The 16830-nt window shown below is 40.0% G+C and overlaps 1 protein-coding gene across 5 annotated transcripts in view; it reads right to left on the bottom strand.

The window, feature by feature from the left end:
* The window catches only part of PLCG1 (phospholipase C gamma 1), a 100402-nt gene that overhangs the window by 45940 nt on the left and 37632 nt on the right, over positions 1-16830 (bottom strand). For all 5 annotated transcript variants that reach the window (XM_048496969.1, XM_048496966.1, XM_048496968.1 and 2 more), the window contains exons 2-4: positions 9009-9161; positions 6139-6232; positions 3388-3435 (exon numbers count right to left, since the gene is read on the bottom strand). In XM_048496969.1, coding sequence (XP_048352926.1) covers positions 3388-3435; positions 6139-6232; positions 9009-9161 — 295 coding nt within the window. The remainder of the gene's footprint in view (positions 1-3387; positions 3436-6138; positions 6233-9008; positions 9162-16830) is intronic.

Genomic DNA, 16830 nt, shown 5'->3' with positions numbered 1-16830 from the left:
ATCTGTCAGGGAAAGTTTATTGTCAGAATTTTTCACAAAAGTCTAGCTATGCCCATAAAGATAATATTGGTCATTCAGATTTCAAGAGATTCTAATGTAGTAATCTGTCAAGTCATGCTCTTTGTACAAAAGAAGATGCTTATTCCTCTTACAAGAGCTCCCTTTAAAACTCTATGTCCAGTTGCATCAGTATTCTTTCCCCTCTCACATTGGGGACAGAGGAAACAGGAAAATTCACTAGCATTTTTAAATGAGACTTACGCACACACAAACACACCAAGTGCGGTTGACAAAGGATCATTTATAGACCCAGACTGTGTTATTATATCTACAGAGTGCACTCTGCATTTCTGTGCTTTGCAAGCATTACCATCCTTCAAATCCTCTGGGCTGGGTATTCAGAAAACAGGTGGCAACAATCTTTTGAGCCATGATACAAGCTCATCAATATGCATATTATAAAAGATGCAGTCCTCCCTTTCTGACGGATGTCGCCCATCCTTTGTATTCATGCCACCCTGTTGTCACGGGCTGCCTCCATTCTTGTCTGTAATCAAATAATGGTCAATCCAAGACCTCCCAGCAGGACCAAAATGAGGGAGAAAGGGTTCGAGTGGCAGCTAAAGAGAGACATAACTTATTTGTCTGGCCCCAGCAGGCAAAGGGGATTAAGTTCTGGCATCCACAAAATTCAGTACAAACCTCCTGTGACTACCACGGCTGCCTGGAGTGACGTTGGTTAGTTCAGACTTCATGCAAAACTCCCGTTAAGTTCATCAGAACACCTCCTAACTATGTTTGCTCAGGGTTCTTTAAACCTAAGGTCCAAAACCATGGTCTGAAGTAAAGTTGATTTATTAACCATAGTTTTAACTATTGTTTCACTTAACATATGAACACATATATCCTGGCTTGCTCCCAGAACCACTTAGTGTGGTCTCTGGGATACAGGGATTGGCCAGAGCACCACAAAACCCTTTTGTGCTTTTATTTTGATAGCGACCTCCTTGACCAATGAACCCAGCATCTGTTGAAGCAAACCAGGATGAAGTGATCACCTATGAGCTGCACATAGTTTCATGTGTTATAATTGAGTTCCTGAACCCATGGCAAACTGTTTATTTTCTCAAGAGAGGAGAATTTAAAAAACAACAACAAGAACAGTGGTTCAGCCATTTGGGTTGACTTGCCAAAGAGTATCTGATGGATGGGCATCATAAAATAAAATGAAGGAGAGAGATACAAGGGCTACATATCCTAGGGTACCAATAGTAGAAAGAACAGCAGCTCCCATGAGGATCAGGATTCCTAATTTTGGATTGTGTCACCTAAGCAGGCAGAAACATTGAAAAGTGAGCTCTTCCTTTGTTCTTGGTTCAAATACCTCACCTGGATGGCATTAACAGGGACATATTTGTTCTATCTAAAGGTACCTAGCATAATCTACGGCTGATTCCGCATGGGCCAAAAACAGCAGTGTGAAAATGGTGTGAAAACAGTATAAACCCTTTTACACCATTTTAAACCCTTTACACCATTTTCACACCGTTTTCACACCGCTGTTTTTGGCCCATGCGGAATCAGCCTACCACAGTTAGATAATGTTTTTCTTTTATTTCTTTACATCTGTATTTCTCCTACAATGATGGCTATTTTCCATGTACTTTAATAAGGCTTCTTTCCTGTTTAAGAAAGCAGACTATGTGTGCACGGGTAGGCTGAGCGCAGCCGCACATTTTTATTTCCCCCCTTATTTTCTTTGGGGGAAAAACAGAAAGAAAACAAAGAAAGAAAACTTTTAAAAATATATACATAAAGTATCTTTTCAGCCCTGGCCCCAGCCTGGTAGAACACTTCACCCAATAAGGCCAGGGCCCTGCAGGACCTGATGCAGTTTTGCAGGCCTGTAAGACAGAGCTGTTCTACCAGGCATATGGCTGAGACAGCTACAGTTCGATCCTGGCCCAGTCCACCTCTTACCTCAGTGAGCAGTAATTTTTATCACATCTAGATCAGATTTTAAGTGTCATTTTAAATTGTATCTAACCTACTGTATTTGATACAGTTTATGGAAATGGTGTATTTGACAGAGTTTATTGTTTCAATAAGTTGAATGCGGGAATGTTTTTAGATGTCCATGAGGGACGCCGTAGAAATCAAATAACAACAACAGAACAACAGTGGTAGCAGATTCTGTAACCCATAAACATCACTTGGTTTGAGGTTTCCAACAAAAGACAGACAAGAAATCTGTAAAGAAAGGACAGATGGGGAGATTCTGTAGACTATCTAATCTATCAGGTGTTCAGTTGCCTTGGTAACAAAGGCATCTTTGGTAAGTTTTCTAGCCATTGACTTTGCAGTAAGTTTTCCCCTCACTTTCCCTTTTTGCAATTTAGTCGTAATGCTTACAGCATTTCATCTTTCCAAGGAAAATCAATATTGAAAGATTAATATACTCTTAAGTTCTTTAAAGGAAATCTGTGCTGAAAACCTAGAAGTAATAGAACAGGACAGTGAGACAGAAGGTCAGGCAGAGAGGATCAATATACAGAACTAGCATTAAAAATAAGAGCCACTTCAAAGTACATTAGTCCTTTACTACCTACCAGTAATACATTTCTGTGCCTTTACTTTCACCCATTTCCATACATCCTTTTTCATATAGGAAAACTTATAGCTCTGAACTAAACACACATCACAATGTCTTTTGTTTTTATAATTACTGATGTTTGGCAAATTGAATAACACATCTGAATAAAACTTCCTTGCTGTAGGTTTTCTGTTTTTGAGATAGATAGATACTATATTACCGTTCAGATACTTCTAAGCTCCATATCTGTGGATAATGTTTCCGTTTTTAAAAAATAAACAAAGTTCTTGTGTCACAGTTTAATCACCATTAATTTTCTCCACACAATCTCGAATTCTGAACTAGGATTAAATCTAGGCCAAGAATCAAAGCAAACATTAAAACCACTGCCTTTCTCCAGACTTCATTTAACAAATCCAGACTTAGTAACTTACATTACTGAATCAACTTCATCCACTTGAGTAGACCTACTCGTCCAAGTACATAGCATATATTCAACTTCTGGGCATCATCAAAAGAGTTTAATATACTCTTATATATTAATATAATTTAATAAACTGCTATGGATTGCTTTAGAAAAATTACTTCCAGTATTTTCATCTAAAAGTGCTTTATTTGCGTCAGCACAAAAGAGACTACCTCCCACTTTTCCAATACAGCACAATACCTATTACTCAACCTTGCTTATCCACAGTGATGGGAATTCACTATTTCATAATATAAAACAGAGCTGACATTTGTATAAATTCGTAGCTATGCCTCTGATTAACAAAAGCACACGTCATACTATTTACCTGTCCTCTCTGTTGCGATCGACAGAGTTGAACTGCTTTCGAAGCCATCTGAAAAGAAACATGTTTAGAAATGTAAATCTGTGATCAGTAGCATTTTTACCGTGCAGGTTACCCACCTCTAACCAAAAACAACTATGTACACATAACTCAAGCACATTCTCTCCACACAATCTACGTAAAAGAAAGGGAATAAGAGGAAGTGCCTGCACAGTGAGTGAAATGTCTGACTAGGATGTGGGAGACCTGGGTTCAGTTCTCCATGTTACCACAGAACTTGATGAATTACCTCAGGCCCCTCACATACTCAGTCTAAACTACCTCACAAAGCTGTTACGGACATAACATGGAGAAGGAAAGGAGCATGAACACTGCCCTGAGCCTCTTCAAGGTAGGACTAGACAAAAATGAACTAGAGAGATGTGTTTTCTTTCCCCTTTTCACCTCTATGGCAATGTACAAGTGCTAAATCTGATAAGAGTCATTAAGTCAAGTGTATTCAAACAGGATAAAATCCTAAAATTCTGTTATGGCCATCTCTGCCTAGCCGAATGACTCTATCTCCAAATCCTCAGGAAAAGAGACCAAGGAGAACCAGAATGAGGATGCAGGGCCTAGCATCGCAGAAGTGCCTGCTGACAGAGAAAGGTATCTCTCCATTGATTGCCATTGTATCCTATCCAAAATTTGCTTCTGCAAACAATTAGGTGTACAGCTTACTTTCTTAGTCAAATAACATCAATGGATGCAAATATTATGCTTTTAAATAACAGCAGTCAACTCTGGGTTGAAGGAAGGATTCTTGAAAGGACTAAGTGCTGAAACATCAACTTTTAAGGTTTTTAAAAAAGAAGGAAATTAAAGTTCAATTAAACAGACCATTAACTGAATTTGATGATTTTATTCAGAACACAGAGAAGGTAGAAGGGAAGTTAATTACTAAATATGTTGCATATTATTAAATCAGGGTCAAACTTCAGTGCAGACAGTTAAAAAGAATTGGGAAGTAGAATTAAACATTTAAATTTAATGGTAAGTCTTGGAAGCAAATATTCCAATGATTTTCCCTTTTAAATTAAACTCAAGCAGTTTATAAGAGAATGCATTAAAAATGTCTCAAAGGTGGTATTTTACTCCAATTAGCCCATGTAATGAAAGTAGATAATAAAGATTGCTGGAGAGGCTGGTGATTGGAGGATGTTTATTCATAAGTGGTGGTCATGTCCAGTTATAACAAATGTTTGGAGATCAATATTTGCAGATATTCTAAAAAAAACTAGGGAATTAATAAATCCTACTATTGAACTGGTCTTACCCTATTTATTGATGAAAACACCCATTGTAAATGAAAAACATTTAACTTTCTATTGCTCGCAGCTACAACAATGTTGGAGAAATGCTAAGGAGATTTCTCTAGATTAGTGGCGTGATAAATTAAGGAATACAGTGGCACTTGAAAGTTTAACAAATAAAATTAGATTAATTCATGGGAGGAAAAGGAAAGATGACTTTAAGGTGATTTGGAATAGTTTTATAATTTATGTACATTTCAAGAGAATAGCTCAATAAAGAATTTTCTTTAATGTGGTTGCTAGGCCGTCCATGAAAATTCTGAATAAAGTATTGAAGAGTGTTGTTTTAGAAAAGAATGTGTAAAATCTGCGTAAAACCTCCCCCGACCCTTTCCCCATTTAAGTTGCACTTTTATATTAGATACAAGGTTTCTATGTGGTTCTTTTGATTTGTTGTGTAGTTGATTTTTTTGTTCTGTATGTGTATATCCTTAATTTAAAAACTTTAAAACGCCTTAGACAAATCTTTGAAGTTGAGGGAGTCGCATGACAAAAAAGCCCCTCTAAACCTTATCTTGGCTAGCATACACAGAGCACCTCAAGAGGGACTGCTTGGACTTGTGCTAAAGAATGTGACGAGGGTATAAATAAGTGAAGAGAGGTATTTTCCACATGGGGATGTTTTTACAGTGCTGTTGCAGCTGCCAATATGCCACAGTGGCAACCGAGCTTCCATATAGCAGATTTCCCTATAGATTCCCTGCCCCAGTCCGCTAGCAGCAGTATCTTCCACCACCCCCAAGCCTTTTTCTCCCAACTATACATAATTTTTGCACACCTCAAAATGTATTTACTTGATTTTTACCCCCTTTTTTCCCATCCTGAAATTTCCATAAGAAAAACTACAAAGGGTCTAGAAAAAAAGGAGTGGAAAGGTCCTCCTCAATTTCCCCCTCTTTTATCTGGGCCTTCACATCTCCAGCTTGGGCTGAGAGTATGAGACTGGCCCAAGGTCACCCAGCCAGCTTCCATGGCAGGACAGGGATTCAAGCCTGGATCTCCCAGATCCTAGTCTGACCCTCTAATCCAGTGGTGGTGAAGCTATGGCACTCCAGATGTTAATGGACTACAACTCCCATCAGCCTCTGCCAGCATGGCCAATTGGGGCTGATGGGAATTGTAGTCCATGAACATCTGGAGTGCCATAGCTTCGCCACCACTGCTTTAATCACTATGCCACACTAAACACGCAATGAATGACGTTTCACTCTCGGAAGAACAATAAACCTCCACAAGAAAGTAAGCGTACATAAATTTTCATCGCGCACATTGTAGACTTCAGTTACTTACACAGGTCCAGGTTTTCAAAAAATTACAGATGCTGGCCAAGCAGGAGATAGAACGACAGCCCTGCCACGCCCAACTCCCTGCACTTGCTTTCCTGCTGTAATTTTTGTTTTACCTTTCAATCTGCAGCGGGGTGGGAGCCTTTAAGGTATCCGCCACAAGCCAGTTCAGCCCTTTGATCCACATGTTGACTTCATCTTCGGATGTGGCTGAACAAATAAAGAACCAAGTGAACATATAAAGATATGAGGCAGACACTGACCCTGTTTCCACGCAGGAAGTCCCGGCACAGCTGTCCTCTAACCAGAGGAAGCTAATCCCACTGAGCTTATAAATTATAACTGAGCATTCCAAGAAGAACCATTAAAAGAGAACAACCACCCTGAGCACTCTTGACCGAAATACTTCTCCAGCCTTAAACAAAGAAGTGTATTTTTCATCATCCGAAACAAGCTTGCCAATAGTTGGTACGTTGAGTCACCTGTGGCTTTTGAGAAATGCTTACAAAAGATCAGGCAGGAAAATATTTACAGACTGTAAGAAATTGATAGATTTGCTTCCCATTAGCCACCAGTGTGCATGACACGAGGGGACTTGCATACAATAGGGCAGCCAACCAGCTAATGTTTTGAAGGGATAATCATGTTGACCGAACTTGCTTAGGAAGCTTTTTATGGACCAATTTACACAACCAAACTGGGCTGCTGCAAATATGCGCTGTATGGGTCCACACCAAGTGCTGCACTTGTGAAATGGTTGTGGGATTGATTTCCAATATCCACACTATTTATTTATTTTAAAAATGTATAGGCTATCTCTCTGGAGAACTGGAGGTGGTTCACAAAGGAAAATGTAATAAAATTATAACACAATTTTTTAAAAAAGATAGCAAACACATGCTCCAGTGCCCAGTCAATTTTTGGTAGATGAGACTGCTCAATAAATACAGGGTGAGAAATAAACCAAGTTCAGCCATTCCAGATGACTTATTTGGAACATTCATGATTCATGTTCTCTTGCAAGCTGGTGAAGAATTACATGAATAATACATATCCAAAAATATGAACTCATGGGAATAAAAACAGCAGTAAATGAAGAGCCAGTCAGCTTGTTACCTGAACTGGTCCCTGATACAGGAGAATCAGCATATTATAAGGCCTTCACCAGATAAACTTGGGAACAACTAAGAGGAGACTGAAGGTCAAGATGGGATCTCCACTGAGGAGAGGAAAGGCTCACCTTAAAATATTTAAAATCAATTTGCAGGATAAACCAATATAAGAAAACCAGGGTAAACCTATTAAAAGTACCAGAGTTTAATGTTTCTGGGTTTGAATTACTGCATTTATTGTTTGGAAAACTGCTTTGGTCTTACATATAAAGCCTTTCATGACTGCCTATCCTGGTGTAAGAACCTGAGTACCAGCTTAGATAGTCTCACCAGTCCCTGACCCTTTCACTCCACCACAACTGGTATAAACATCCTCTGCAAGGAGTCAAGTATTTTCTGAGGACACCCTCTAGCTGTGAAATAAGACTACCAAAAGATTTATGAAAGAACAGTTTTAATTGTTTATTACTGATACATCAATCGAACAAAGCTTTAGCTGATTTATTTTAATTCCTGGGAGGGACATGAAACTGCACAGGGTTTTTGCCTTTTTGTTTTTACTCTGATGTGTAGGAAGGAAACAAAAAAACAAACAAAATTACTGATGACTTTTCCTCCTGGAAAAGTGGTAATTATCACTTGCTTATCACTACAAGTCTGTTTTGGTTCCCAAGAAAAACTCCATTAAAAAATCAAATATATCATGGATATAATACTATATCCATGTCAGGGTGGTGGAAAATATAAAACGAATAAATAACTAAAAATAATATGTTAACTCAACTTTCAATATTTGGGGAAATATTTTTTAGAAAAGTATAATAGTAATCACCATTGCAAGCTTTTAAACGATTCTATTTCATTCAATGTATCATTTAAATTTTGCATAACTTTATTGTGTTTATCAAATATATAAAGTATTTTATGATTGATGCTAAGGTTTATTATTATGATAATCACCAATCAATGCTCATTGTTATACCTCTGTTTACTGCTCATAACTGTTCCTGTTATCATGTATTGTTTATTATATTAATTGCATGTTTGTTTCTTTTTCTTTTGATGTAATTGCAGTTGTGATATTGTTCTATTTTTATTTTTTCTGTCCTGTTTATATTTATAAAAAATAAAACCTTTAAAAAAACCTTTAAAAAAATTAGATGTAAGGAACCCCACCATGGAGAAGTAAAAAATAAGTAATCATCATAAACAATATTGGCAGATCTGGCCACAGACTGGCTTCTCATTGCAAGCTGTGAACAACCAGTCTGAGCTCATAGTAGGTGGAGTCACCCTTAGTTAGACTTGTTTGCACAGCCCCACAGGAGGGTCCTTGGGGCCAGTGCCCCAACTGCCCTTGGGTGCTGAGAATGGATGATTCTCTAAAAGCTTTCTAGATGGCTCCTCAGACCTTCCTTTTACAGAAGGCCTTTGAACTGGATCAATGGATTATATGGGATGCCAAGTTGGGGGGGGGGGGGGGAATAAACTATTCACCGGCACTGCTGGAATTTATTTGATGCATGTTGTTTCAAAAATGGTTTTATTGATTTTTTAAATTTTATTAAAATTTTGTAGAAATTATCGCAGAGTACCTTGGAGAATTTTCATTTCATTAACAAATCAAAATGTTCAAAAGTCTCAAAATCCCAGTAGCAGCTTTAATATCTGAAGCTGCTGCAGGTGCCACCATCAACTCTCTTCCATTCTTCCTCAGAACTGATGTTGCCGCTTCCTTCCTTCCTTCCTTCTGCTGTCACAAAAAGCCAAAGACTACTGGAGAGTGAATGAATCCTGAAAGTCGCAAGGGAAATTCAAGTATGGAAACAACTGAGAATCTATACACTCAACAGAGGGAAAAGATGCAATCTCACCTTGAAGGCTGAGAGTTTTAAGTCTGAATTCCATGCCATAAAGGATGACAAAACAGTGAGACGGGTCTGGTCGAAATGAAGGATCCTCCTGATATCTGTCAAAATCTCGGGAGTTTCTTCCAAGACGAATCTCTTGGATTTCACGAATATCAACTGTGGGGAGCGGGGGAGTGGAGGAGGAGGAAAAGAAATCAATTGGAATGACATTAAGTAGGACATTAAGTAGGACAGAAAACAGACCCCTCTGCAAAAGTTACACACACACCAAAAAAAGTTGTCCCTCCCACATTGGTGGTTAGGGACGTGGCATCCCCCACAATGTGAGCAGAGGGCTGAAGTTTTTGGGATGGCCGGTGTGCAGCAGCAGCTATTTAGCTTCTCGAGGTGGCTCTGGAGGCAGCATATGGAAGCATTAGTGGCCCTTTGAAATCAGAAGACATGGGGGGCTTTTCATCAGCATCCCCCCTTGTGGAACCAGGGCTAGTTTTGGGAGTTTGAAGGGGGTGCTTGTGTTGGGGGGGGGGGGCGGGGTCTGGCATGACCCACGATCAGTCAAAACAGCAATGTGGAAAGTTGTGATATGGGAGGGACAACTGTACTCACAGAAATTTGAACAGAAACAGCCACCATATTAACTAAAAGTACAGAACTCCACCGTGGAACAGAACTCCCCTGTTCAGCTGCAGTAGGAAAAACATTGGAAATGATAATCACATGCCCTAACAAAGCAATGCGTACAACCAACAGGGGAATTATACCATTAATAAACTACTTTCTGTCCCACTGTACCAATTAGGGTTTGTTTGTATTTTTGCTCTTTTTTTCTCCGAATGCTAGACTGTTGATTTATTTATTTAATCTATTAGTCAAAACTTTTCCCATTTCCCACTTGGCCCAGGCTCAAACTATATAAATTCTTTATCACAGCCTTACTGGAAAACTAGGGGGTTTGAAGCACCTCTGACCTCTTCCCGGAAGCTGTTCCAGAGGCCATGAGGCAGCCATTGAAAAAGCCAAGATGGGGATGTTGCCAGACATCCCTTAGACAAGAGGAGTATTGACAGAAGACCTTGTACAGAAACATGGTGAGAGAAATAGTCCTTCAAGTCTGTGGGTCACAAAGGTACTAAAGGTGAGAACCATCACCAACATTTTTTGGCTGTTCCAGATATCTGTTTCACCAATAAGAAGTCAGACTCCAACAAGACTCCCAAATTTCTTGACAGAGGGTCTTGGCAAAAGCTACACACCATTAATGGTAGGAAGAACAATCTCATTTAAAGCAGTAGTCCTGTCAAGCTGAGCCAGCATCATCTCTGTCTTATCTTATTCAGTTTGTTACTGTCTACAAGTATCGAAAAAGTAAAACTTTCTAAAGTGCCCCCAGTCTTGCTATGTGGATGCAAGAATGAAAAGTATTTGACTGAACAAGGGAACTGAACAAGGGAAAAATACTATAAGTGATGTTAGTCAAAGAAGCACAAAATATAGACAGGATACCCTGTAGTGCAGTACAGCCTACCATTCAGCGCATATTTTTGAAAGGTCCCCTTCCAGTCCACTATTCCAAGCTATCTTCTAAGTCCCGGACTAAGTACACAAGGCTTGTCTGCATTTTAAACTCTAAATTGACAGTGGGTCTACCTGGAGCCACTAGAGGTCACTGTGGTGCATCCTGAACAAGTAGCCAAGGTCATGTTCACACAAACAGGACAGAAGTACAGTAAGAACGTCAAGAGTTCCTCAGCAGCAAATGCAAATGAACAAAGATGAAATGGGAACGATTGTATCTCAGTAAAGGTACAGGTAAGTGGACTCAGATCTTGAATTCCTAATGGCATTCATGTGACAAGTAAAGAACCTATTTAAGTTTGTCATTGGGACTACATTTACGGTAGATCGAAATGGTAATTCAAGTAGAGATAACGATGTAGTCATGAAATATGTTCGGCAATGACTGATCTAGACACAATTGCCTTTGCTTCCCATGTTACACTAGATTTCAGTTACATACATATATGGAACTATTCCTCCTAGTATCATTCTAAGAGGTGGCCTTTCATAAAATCACATAGTTACTACTGCCCAAAGGCTCCCCTTACAGCAAACCAAAGGCAAGTTTATACTTGGTATACTAACTTTCACTTAACTGCAGGAATATTAAGACCTGAAACTCAAAGATGATCACCACCGAGGCCTGAAATAATATAGTTCTTCATTTACAACAACCCCCTCAACAGATTTTCATACTAACATCTCCCACCAGAATAGCAGCCTTTTGTACTACAGAATCCTGGGCAGGTCAAGTCTAGGTTAAAAGTGGCATTGGTAACTTGTGTGGCAGCTTGAGGGAGATGTTTTTACCTGTCTGGTCCAGGAACTGTGAGGCTGGAGAAGGTAAGTATCCAACCAGGTCATGGTCAGGTCATTAAAGTAGCCTCCATACTTGCTGAGCTCAGAATCACTCAGAGTTTCAGCTAAAGTGATTGAAGAGAGTCCCCAATGACAGAAGCAAGAGACCACTGAATACCACACTGCTTTTTACACTTGCATAGTCAATGGCATATTACCATGTTGGCACATGCACAGAACTGACTGTAAGATCAGGATTGCTCACCTTCTAGTAACAAACATTGGTCATAACAGGCACAAAATGCCAGGAATGCTGCAAGAAAAACAAACCCAGAGACATATCTTTCATTAACCAAACAGTAAAAACAAGGTTTCAGTGGATGCACGTAGGGAGGGAAACTACAATTCCTATGAAGCAGTGCAAGAAAATACACGCACCAAATTTATAGAGTTCCAGCCAACTCACCAGTCAATAATGAAGAAGCTCTGGCATAAAGGACTCTGGGAGACACCACACTAATAAATCACAAAATTGTGAAGTTAATTTCTGGGAGTTTCTGATGAACAGCAGACAGGGTGGTGACACCAGTCCAGGGGTGGGGAGCAGTGGCAGCAAAGCAGTAGGTGATCATCCATTTACAATCATCTTTTCTCCACTATCGCACAGCAATGAGCACATTTGGACACAGGTGAACTATGTGTCAAGCATTCAACTGTAATGGTTGCAATTTATGGGCCAGCAACTATCTGAACCACGGGATGACTAAATACCCCTTGTTGTCTGTGTTGACTGTTCCCCAGGTGGAAACATTTGTCTGAAGAGTAATGTAGAAAAAAGGAAAGAAAGAAAAGGAATCAGAAAGGTTTTGAAAGACTCAGTGGAGAGTCCTGCTTTGCCATGTGACAAGTCAACCACCATTCCCCTCCAGGTTTCCAGGATCCTGGTCCCTCCTCAACCCCTGGATACTAACCATAGGTGAAACTGTTGGATGGGGGTGGGGAGGCACTGTGGGAGAGAAATCCTCTTTCATCCCATATGTTCAAAAGACATGTATCAACATATACAAAAGGTGGTTATGGCAATGCTGAGAACTGAGAAGAATTCTGGTGGAAGACAAAGAGGGAATGTTTCTGCAGTCTTCCTACTGGCAACCAGAATGCTCAGCGTTTTCTTTAACATAAGAACAGGTCAACCTGCTTCCTGGAAAAATGAGTCTTGAAAAACCTCAGTGGAATCAATTAATTACATCTGTGACTCACATTTTTCTAGACACAAGGCTCTTTCTGAGTAGCACAGAGATGCCTCTGTGGAAGTGTAGTTTAACATAGACTGGGCTCTGCCATCACATCAAGATGAAAGGAACAGCCAGAAAGGTGATCAGAAATGGAAAAAAGATATTGGCCCTTGCATGAATTCACACATCATCTTGGAAAACCTTTAAGAACTTCCTATTGGGAGAGTTTGGAAAGATCTCCTAATCTATCTGGCATGTTCCCGTCTCAAAAAAGCCCATCACTCTAACCCATCTTGTGTTGTATCAAAGCAAAAATTTAGAATCCACACAAACTCAAACATGAACCCAGATGTGATCTTTTGCCTTTAACCTAAAGGTTCTATATATACCATATGGCAGCTAGGAATGATTTTGAGTTCTTAGGTCCTATTTATGGAGCTGTGGAACCTCAGGAACTGGCTAGCACATTGTCTTTTATTTAGGATAACCCCATCACAGCAAGAATAGTTTGCAGCCAACGGAAGTTGGGCAAGCTTCAGCAACTTCATAGATTTCAGCTGTATCCTGGTAATTCAGTCAAACAGAGGATCTGATTAAGACATCCAAGCCTGAATTTCTGAGACTTTTGCTAGTGTCCTGAAAGCTCCATGTGGGATCAATGAAGTAGCTGCACAGTTCCATTAAAAAATGGAGGTGGCAGAGCTGTAGAAGCAAAAATTCAGTCCGATGGAAGAAAAAATATTTATTCATATTAATACGGATAGCCAAATTTCTACTGATCAGAGGCAGTGGGGGAGGGGCTGTATTCAATTCCCTATTACCGGTTTTATTTTATGCTGTTAAGTCACAGACAACTTACAGTGATCCTATAGGGTTTTCAAGGCAAAAGACTTTGGGAAGTGGTCTGCCATTGCCTGCCTCCATGTCACTCTGGCATTCCTTGGATGTCTCTCATCCAAATACTAGCCAGGGCATGAGCTGAGAGTGTGTGAATGGGCCAATGTCACCCAACAGGGGATTTGGACATGAGTTTTAGTCCAACTCCTTAACCACTGCACCACATTGGATCTATTATATTACCTGCAGTCAGCATTCTTTCCCGTTTCTTTTCTTTCTTTGTTATAAAAGGTTGCACCAATTTTTACCAATTCTGCCTTCAGGACGGAAGAGCCCCGAAAAAGGCGCCAGTACTCAGTACTGATGATACTGTCACAGAAAAGTCCTGCCTGTGATACCCTCATCCGCTGTAAAAAAAACCTAACGAGCATGAATTATTTTAGAGCCCTATGAACGTAGCTGTGTCCGCACTCTCTTGGATCAGAGATATCAACTATAGCATTCACTCTAGGCTGTAACAAACAAAAACAGCTTTCTCTAGGAACCCATGTTACATAACTCAATGAGTATGAGCAGAATTTTGGAAAGACTAGTTTAATTCAAAACAGAGTGCTGTAAGAACTTTAACTTCCAACTGTGAATTTTTGTTGTTTTTCCTGAAACAGCTTGAGGGCACAGACACTAATCTTTAAGTGTATTTGTAGTCATTTCACTGATTGTTTAGAAAAATACATTACAGTACTATCTTTTCTGTCATCTGTCTCCCCTGCCTCCCTCCAAATTTTGGAACATCAACTTATCCCCCCCACACACACACACACACACACACCACCAGAGGTCTCTTCATCCTATCCAATTTTCTTTTTTTCTTTACAGTTCATAACATTTGCATAACTGCAATGACTTTGACCAATAAAATAGCTCAGATGATGTACAAAATTGACTGAACTTCTGCTTGCTTGCTGAACAAGCCTGATAACATTCTCTACAATGAGATGACCTTGACATAGTGTAGCTACCTTCTCTGTTCTTCCCTCCTTATGACTTCAAAATTTGCATAGATGTATACAGGCTGGGCAAAAGATCAGGCACAACCGTTTAGGGGAAACCATTTTCTTGCAGCTTGCAACAATAGAACTTTTGAACGCACACAATGTCTGGCTTTAGCACCACTTGTGGTTCAACCGCTTCCTATCCTTCTGAAGTGTATCAGCAGAAAAAGGAGCTTCTGAGAAAACGGGAGAAGTGTTTAAGGCAAAGACACCCAAAAAAGTAGGTCTTCTTTTGTTACTTAAACACACAAGGTTTGATGAAGCCAGTCTTTTTACCAGTGGAATGGGAAGAGAGATCCCCTTTGACCAACCCAAAAGGCTATGCTGGGGATCATTGGATCTGCATAAGTAAAAGCCACATGGGATGACCAATGTAGTAAAGAGCAGAACTGGCTGAGTGAAAAAGCTGGCTGGATCCAATCCAAAGATTATATCTTTCCCTTATCCCACAAAGCTCCCTCATTTGCATACCTACCAGTTTGCTCTTCTCCAAATGAAGTCTACACTAAAGACAGCCAGGTTCTTAGTATTGTCAGATAACAACCCAAGCATTTGTTTTTAACTGCACCAACCAATCAAGGCAATGAGGTAGCCATTACTACCTATTCCCCTACCCTTTGTAACTGATACTCTTCTCTATGTACTAGAGAGAAAAGCAAGACCTCAGTTCTCAAAATGGACTGCTTCCCATTCTATACCACAAAGCAAAACTTGGTGTCACGAAAATGCAACCATGATTAAAAAGGCAAGGATATCTCCCATCAGACCATTTACAAATGTGATTTTCAATGAAAGTTCAAGCAGCCACAGCACAGAACATCTGCCTCTCAGTGGGCTTATTGTGTCCTCTTAAATTCTATTATCTATCACATGAAAATCCTTCAGGTTTTTTTAGTTCTTTTTACCTAGTAAATACGCCAATACCACAATATTTATTGGTTTATTCGCTTGTTTATTTGGTAGTACTTTTCACCTGCTTTTCTCCATGCAGCTGTGGACGCAAAGCGTTTGTGGGCAACGTGGTGTCTCTCAATGCATTTTTGGTGTACCAAAAAACCAGATATACCAAGAAAATGGGTGTGGCCACTGCTTGGCTGACGCCCTTTTAATTTCCCCCACAATCCATTCTTGGCCCTGCTGTGGAGTGCCAGTCCTCTTTTCTGAGCAAGACCCACAACATCCCTGTCCTACTAGCAACCATGCCAGGGCATGAAGAGAAGCACTTCCCCTTCGTGTGGAGCACCCAGGCAGCTGTCAGGGATTAAGAGGGACAAGGAAAACACCAGGGGCTCTCTGAGACTAATTTGTACCACAGACATTTACAGTCACAGTCGACATTTACACTGTAATTGAATAATAAAAACCACTGCAAATCATACAGACTGAATCCTAAAGCACATGAATGGAAAAATTCTCAGAAGTGGACCTTAGTCTCTTTCTCCTTCACCAATCCCTTTGAAGCCTCTTTCTGAGTGTTGAGGGACTGTTCTGGAAAATATTCCATATGGCACGGTGCAGGGAGGGCCTGTAGTAAATTGAGGAAATTGGGTGAAACTGTCAATACCCTAGTCTTGCATGAGTGGGGATAAGCTTTCTTCACACCTGGAAGAATAAGGGAAAGGGATTTCATTCAATACCAACTCCCTGATGTAACCCCAGTCTCTGTATACAGAGAATATTGCTCAAGAATTGCACTGACCCTTCACAGAGGCTTTAGATGTAACAATTAGGGTCAATCGTCCTTCGCTTTGCCTCTACTGGCAGCCATTTTGTGTTTGACTCTGCCTCCAGTGAACAGCCATTTTGGAGGTAATGTCCACTACTCAAAATTCCAAAAATACAAAAAGGCTCAAAAAGGCTGTGAACCTCTACAAAAGAAACTCAAATTGCACAGCAGACACACATAAAATGTTAATTAAATTAAAAGTAGCTAAACATTCTTGTACAGTTTCTGCAGGGAATGTCTGGATTTTGAGATTTGGGGGGCAATGGTAGAATAGGGTGGCGTGTTGCTGAAGTATCTTAAAAATTTTGTTCCCATTTCAGGATAGGGGAACAGAGACCATGAAACAAAGAAACAAATAACAAGTAAAGGGTCCATTGAATACTTACTGTGAAGGGCCTTTCTACTTGGCGGCTAGGGGGGTATCTTGATTGGGTGTCTTCTTCATTACTTGCAAGGAGGCAGGAACCACTTAACAGAGTTGAAACTCCCCTTCCTGAGACGTGCTCCAAGGCTAATTACCTCAGTATTCGAACTGACAAAGTAGTGCTCACAAGGATAACACACGCTAACACTAAACTAATTGCTCCCTGGGAACTAACTAAACTATGAATATTGTTTAG

Source organism: Sphaerodactylus townsendi, linkage group LG05 (genome assembly GCF_021028975.2).
Source record: "Sphaerodactylus townsendi isolate TG3544 linkage group LG05, MPM_Stown_v2.3, whole genome shotgun sequence".
Lineage (NCBI taxonomy): Eukaryota > Metazoa > Chordata > Lepidosauria > Squamata > Sphaerodactylidae > Sphaerodactylus > Sphaerodactylus townsendi.
Note: the sequence above shows the minus strand (reverse complement) of the source record. Positions and strands in the feature narration are given on the sequence as shown.